The sequence below is a fragment of the Cebus imitator genome, unplaced genomic scaffold (genome assembly GCF_001604975.1).
Source record: "Cebus imitator isolate Cc_AM_T3 unplaced genomic scaffold, Cebus_imitator-1.0 Scaffold175, whole genome shotgun sequence".
Classification (NCBI taxonomy): domain Eukaryota; kingdom Metazoa; phylum Chordata; class Mammalia; order Primates; family Cebidae; genus Cebus; species Cebus imitator.
The window spans coordinates 3651810-3658903 of NW_016107490.1; the positions used below are offsets into that span (position 1 = coordinate 3651810).

At 38.8% G+C, this 7094-nt stretch overlaps 1 protein-coding gene across 13 annotated transcripts in view; it reads right to left on the reverse strand.

Annotated features, from left to right (window-relative positions):
• PUS10 (pseudouridine synthase 10) overlaps positions 1–7094 on the reverse strand; it is a 70079-nt gene that overhangs the window by 10680 nt on the left and 52305 nt on the right. For all 13 annotated transcript variants that reach the window (XM_017544992.2, XM_017544990.2, XM_017544993.2 and 10 more), the window contains 4 exons: positions 5284–5340; positions 4350–4426; positions 4201–4256; positions 3250–3367 (listed from right to left, as the gene is read on the reverse strand). In XM_017544992.2, coding sequence (XP_017400481.1) covers positions 3250–3367; positions 4201–4256; positions 4350–4426; positions 5284–5340 — 308 coding nt within the window. The remainder of the gene's footprint in view (positions 1–3249; positions 3368–4200; positions 4257–4349; positions 4427–5283; positions 5341–7094) is intronic.

The following is a 7094-nucleotide window of genomic DNA, read 5'->3' on the forward strand; positions in this document are numbered from 1 at the left end:
TTTAGTAGAGACGGGGTTTCACCATGTTGACCAGGATGGTCTCGATCTCTTGACCTCGTGATCCACCTGCCTCGGCCTCCCAAAGTGCTGGGATTACAGGCGTGAGCCACCGCGCCCGGCCTAAAATTATTTTTAAGAAATAAGTTGCTCCTAAAGAGGGGATAAGTAGTAAATTTGAAGTGACTTTTTCTCAGAATGGGGAAGTAAGTCAGTTTTTATAATTTTTATGCCAACTGGAATATTTGAAGACTAAAATCATTATTTGAAATTAACTAGTTGTATCAGTCTACTTGGGCTATTGACCGTTAAAATAGGCTGTACGTATAAAAATCATCTTTCAGCCCAGGCTGGAGTGCAATGGCGCAATGATGGCTCAGTGGCCTCCACCTCCTGGGCTCAAGCAGTCCTCCTGTCTTGGCTTCCCAAAGTGTTGGGATTATAGGCATGAGTCACTGCACCTGTCCTCAGCATTATTTCTGAATTATCTCTATGGCTACCCCCAAACTATGATCCTATTTTTTTTAACCCCCGAACTATGAACATATTTTTTTAATGAGTTTATTTTTCCCACAGCATTCTCAATAACTCATACAACCCATGTGAAGGCATAGAGAAATTCAGAAATTCATTTTGCAATCTTAAAGATAACTGTCTATGTTATAACTACCATCCTAAGAACCTTACATAGTACAGCCAAAAGCCAAAGGGCCTTAGCTATAGAATCACAGAACCTGAAAACTGCAGAGGCCATTGGAGATGATCTAGTCCATCCCCTCATTTTATAAATGACCTTCTTTAAGCCGGTGAATGACTTGTATGTTTTCACCAAAATGTTTCATACTATAAACATTATTCTGTACTTTGCTTTTTTTTTCATGTCATAGGTACTCCTATGAGTTATAGATACAGACATATATCTTTTTTCCCAGCAGTTTTAGGTACATACTAATATATAAATTAAATAGGGTCATATGCTGGGTTTTATTTTTGCTTTTGTTTTGAGACAGAGTCTCATTCTGTCCCCCAGGCTGGAGTGCAATGGCGCAATCTCAGCTCACTGCAACCTCTGACCCCTGGGTTCAAAAGATTCTCATGCCCCATCCTCCCAAGTAGCTGGGACTACAGGCATGCACCACCATGCCCGGCTAATTTTTTGTATTTTCAGTAGAGATGGGGTTTCACCACGTTGGCCAGGCTGGTCTCAAACTCCTAGCCTCAAGCAATCCACCCACTTCAGCCTCCTAAAGTGCTGGGATTACTGGCGTAAGCCACCATGCCCAGGCTGATTTTGTTTTTTTTAATAGCTGTATGATATCCCAATGTACTCTGCTATTTCCTTATTGAGGGACATTGATTTTGTTTCCAGTTTTTTTTGTTGTTGATTTTGCCACTTAAAGCCATTAAACATCGTGTACATATTATTATGCACTGGAGTTTTATTTCTACAGTACAGATCGGTATATTCTAAATTTTTGCAGTCATTGCCATGTTGTTTTTGGAAAAGAGTGAAACACTACATTTCTACTGGGAACTCTCCTCCACTCCAACCCACTGATAGGTATTATTAATCTAAGGGGAACAAAGTGATGTCTTATTGTTACATCAATCTGGAGGTGGAACCTTTTCAAATGATTCTTGGCCACTTGTTCTTTTTGCAGCTACCTGGTTCATATTCTTTGTCTGTTCTTATTTGTTGTGTGTTCATATTTTTCATGATAATATAAATCCTATTTATAGTATCTTTTGACATACAATTTGTTTTCTACATAATCCTCTATATGTGTATACATATACATATATGTGTGTTTGTATGTTCATAAATCAGCAGTCCCCAACCGTTCTGGCAGCAGGGACCAGTTCTGGGAAGACAATTTTTCCATGAACTGGGGGAGGAGGGTGTGGTTTGGGGATGCTTTGAGCACATTACATTATTGTGCAGTTTATTTCTATTATTATTACATTGTAATATATAATGAAATAATTTTACAACTTACCATAATGTAGATTCAGTGGGAGCCCTGAGCTTGTTTTCCTATAACTAGAGGGTCCAATCTGGGGGTGATGGGAAACAGTCACAGATCATCAGGCAGCAGATTCTCATAAGAAGCGTGCAACCTAGATCCCTCACATGTGTGGTTTCCAATAGGGTTTGCGCCTTTATAAGAATCTAACACCGCCGCTGATCTGACAGGAGACCAAGCTTAGGTGGTAATGTGAGTGACGGGAGCGGCTGTAAACACAGATGAAGCTTTGCTCTCTCACCTGCCACTCATTTTCTGCTCTGTGGCTGGACTCCTAACAGGCCACGGACTGGTACCACCAGGGGGTTGGGAACCCCTGCCTTAAATCACAACATATAATCCTCTATAGATGCTATACCTTGTTTATTTTTTTTCCCTTAGCACTTACCAGAAACATTTTCCTGTGTGAATAAATATTTATCTACCACATAATTTTCAATGGCTGAATAGTGGTAGCCCATTATACAGATAAGCCATTAATATTAAACCAGTTCCTTCTAGTAGGTCATCTAGATTGTTGTAAAATATTGCCTATTTAAACAATGTGGGAACTATGTGTATCTCTGTGCCCATGTATGCTCATTCCTTGCATTTGAAGGTAAACTATTTTTATAAGAAGAAGTAGGGGCAAGTGGGAAGAAATATGCAAACAAATAGGCAGACACTCTACCATGACATGCTCAGGTATAGGAAAACTTCACATGTGCCAAAATGCATGTGCTTTACATATATTATCATGTGTTTTATTCATGTACTTAATCTCACCATCAGTTCTATTAGATAAGTGCTATTTTATATTTGACAAATGACCAAAGATAATAATAGCATTGCCAAGTGTTTTCTATGTGCCAAGTACTGTTCTAAGTGCTTTATCTAATTAAACTCATTTAATTATTTTAACTAATTTTATAGATGAAGAAAGTGAAGCAGAAAGAGGTTAAGTAACTTGTCCAAAGTCACACAGCTAAGAAATGCAGATCCAGGATTTGCACCCAGGCAATCTGTCTTCAGAGTGGGGCTCTTCACCACTGGCCACACTGCCTCTCCAGCAGGTTAGATGAACTGCACAGTCCTTCAGCTAGTCAGTGGCAGAGCCAGGCTTAGAATCCAGGTCTTGCAGACCCCAAAGCCCATGCCATGTGACTTGCTAGTAATAAACTAGAAGACAATGGGGTCTTTGATACCCAACAGAAAGATGAAATAAAAAGAATAAGCACATTTAAACTACCTTTATGTCATTCAGGAATTCAATGTCTTTCTTCTGTATCACTTTATTTGTCCATATTAAGGCACTGTAGGTCTTTGTCTTTTCTTCTTCACCTTCTTTCATATGTCCTATTGCCTCTCTAAACAAAAACAATTTGTAAAAGTTTGTCCGAATATATAAAATACAAACAAGTCTTGCCCTAAGTTAACCTTTCTTTAAAAATAGTTCCAATGAGATATAACTTACATATAATTTCCCAGTTTCAACTGCACAATTCAATGGTTTTTAGTATGTTTTCAGAGTTGTGCAGCTATGGTAACAATCTAGTTTTAGAATACTTTCATCACCCTGAAAAAGAAACTTTGTACCCATTAGTGTCACTTCCCATTATTATTTTCCTCCAGCCCCAGACAACCATTAACTGACTTTTCATCTCTATAGATTTACGTATTCTGAACATTTCATATAATGAAATCATACAGTATGCGGTGCTTGGTGTCTGGCTTCTTTCATTTCATAATGTTTTCAAGGTTCATCCATGTTGCCCCATGTGTCAGTACTTCATTCCTTTTTATTACCAAATAATATTCCATTGTATGGATATATCACATTTTGTTTATTCATAGACACTTGGGTAGTTTCTACTTCTTTGCTATTGTGAATAATGCTACTATGAATATTCATGTACAAGTCTTTGTGTAGACGTATGTTTTCATTTCTCTTGTATATGCAATATCTAGAAGTGGTTATGATTTGCATTTCCCCAATGACTAGTAATGTTGAGCATTTTTTCATGTGTTAATTGGCTATTCCTATATCCTCCCTGGAGAAATGTCTACTTGATCATTTCCCCATTTTTAATTGGGTTGTTAAGAGTTCTTTATACATTCTGGGTACAATTCCCTTGTCTAGATATATGACCTAGAACTGAAATATCTCTTTTGAAATAATCTCCAGTGAGCCTACACTTACCTTGTGACAAGCTGCAAGTCACGTACTTGGATTTTGTTAGATGAGTTATTAATTTTCTGTAGTAGCAGAAAAAGAAAAACAATTAGCAAGTCTAGCTCAGTTACAGAGTTGCAGAAACATGACGATTTCCATGTCATGAAGTGGTTTACCTGCTGAAGTTCCTTAATTTCTTGTGAAGTGAAATGTACTCTATGAGGATTCACCAGCTCAATTGCAAAGGGCCTTCCTGGCAGCACACACCCCGTCATGAAACAGAAACGTGTTGATGGAGTTAACATTTGGGCTAATGCAAGAGGGTTAGGAGGTGTGAAAATGGATTGAGCTCTAGAGGACTGAAAGTTTAGTGACATGACTACATCTGAGGGAGGGAAGAATGTGTGAGAAGAATCAACGGGCTTTTTGTTGGGGCAGAGGGGCTACTAGACCCCAGCACAGGCAGTATGTGAGAATGACTGCTTTCCCAAAGGTCCATGAACAAGCCTGTGTTAATTACAAAATGCAGTTCGGATAACCACTAATTAACTTGGTTACACTAATGCAAAGTTGTCACATGCAGGAATGCCCTGTTGAAATCCATCTAGTGATCCACTAGTAAAAGGGAAAAGCTTTGGTTCCATGAGAGGAAGGAACTATAAATCTCAGATAGTTCAGGATTAAATGTCATCCTCTTTCTGGTAATATAATAGGGTAAAATGAGGGACATGAAGGTTAAGACAGCAGAATCACTTTTTAAATAGAGATGTACATTTTGAAAACTGTACTGGTCCTCCTGAAATGTTATTAAATGAAACGATTAATAAACTTTTGAAAAAAAAAGCAAGCACCTTTTTGTTAATGTACATATAAGTCCCTTATAACCTACAGGTATGCAATCAGGATGGCCTCCGAAGAAATGATTCCTGTTAAGGTGTATTTCATATAATTCATAAAGGGACCTCTATAATCCACAAAGCTTCCTCCCTTGGGGAAGCTCTGGGCCTTGCTCACTTTGGTTTTCACTGAGTGACTATGCTAAGCCTGCTGTCTATAAAGTATGATAATCAGAAAGTTAGTTCTCATCAGGTGATGCTGTTGCCGTCTTACCATTTCCTAATGTTCTCACATCTACATCTTCTCTTCCAGAGGATGAAAAATTAAAACCTTTGAAAAGCAGATAAAGAAAAAAAATTAGAGACATAACAGCCCTAAGATATTCATTCCCAACCTTTGGTAGAAACCCAATTGAAGGTCTTCAACAATCTATAGGAGAATCTCAAGGAAGAGTCATCATCCCACCTCTAATGTCAATCTCTACTAAAAATAGTAATGCTAATAGTAAACACCATTTATTGAGCACTTATCATATGCCAGGCATTGGACTAAAAACATATATATATATATATTTTTTTTTTCTTTTAGAAATGAGGTCTTACTCTGTCACCTAGGCTAGAGTACAGCGGCATGATCATGGCCCACTGCAGCCTCAGACTCCTGGACCTAAGCAACCCTCTTGCCTCAGCCTCCCAAGTAGCTAGGACCACAAGTGCACACCAACACACCTAGCCAGTTTTTTAATTTTTGTAGAGATGAGATCTTGCTTTGTCACCCAGGCTGCTCTTTAACTCCTGAACTCAAGCTATTCTACTCCCTTGGCCTATCAAAGCACCGGGATTACAGGTGTCAGCCACCACACCTGGGCCATGTACTAGTTAATCCTTATTATAAGCTTATAAAGTAGGTATAAAAGAATGCCAGGCTTCAGAAAGTTAGGTAATGTTCCCAAGGTCACACAAGTAAATGGCAGAGCTAGGTGTTTCTGATGTTAACATCAGAACTTAACTACCATCCCATGGGAAAGCTGAGGCAGAGCGCTGTTTGGAAGAAGAACCCACCACCACCCTGGCCATAAACTTATGGTGAAAACTCTATCATCTTTCTTTCTTTCCTTAGAACAAAGCAAAAACATTTAAGAATTAAACTCCATGAAAGAAAAAGGAGGGAAAAAAAAGGTTTGACTCTAAAAAGCAAATTCATTATATATGTCATCAAACCTAAGCTGGACCCATGATAAAACCCAGTGTGTGCTCTAAGATAAATAGATCATCACAGACTAAAAGCTGCAAATATTGGAAAGGGAAAATGGTTTTTTAAAAAAAGGCAAGGGGCTTACTCAACAACTTTTTTAGATATAGAACTAGGCCAAGTGGGAAGTAGGAGTCTGTGAACCACTAAGTCCCAAAGAACCCTCCATTCTGTGTTTACACTACAGTGTCAAGTTACTAATAAATCCATAGCAACATCAGTATCTTCTAGTCAGAGTCAACAGACTCAAGCCGTAGCACTAGCAACAGACGATGGCCATTGCTCCGTGGTGAATTCAAAAACAGCCTCTGGGAAGCTGAAGATGCAGACTCCTTGGGGCTATGATTCGTCTTATACCTGCCTACCCCCATCTTCCAGTCAACCCTGTCAGGAAAACAGGGGGTCCACAGTGACTGAACAAGAACCTGTGACTGGTAGGGGTGAAGGGAATGAACAGGCCTCAAATAGTTAAGTCGGCTAGTAACTGAAGCAGCAGAAATCTCAAATTCATAAGTCGGCCATAAAACTTCCCACAAATTCCAGCTCATCAGTAAGAAAGAGGTACAGAAAACAAGGTCCTTGAGAAGGCCACCAAAGCATTTGATCCAGACCAAAGAAGAAGGCATATTTATTGATCTTTTAGAAAAAAATGTTTCAAACCTGAAAATTAAGGAAACATCCTTGGACCCCAGAGTGAGAGAAGCTTTGGGAGGCAAACCTGAAAACTTCTTAGTGTGCAATTATGAATAGCAGCTGACAAAAAAGGAAAAGAAGCCACTGCCTTAAGTACTAGAAAATATATGCTTAAAACTAAGTTGAGTTTTTTAAACTCA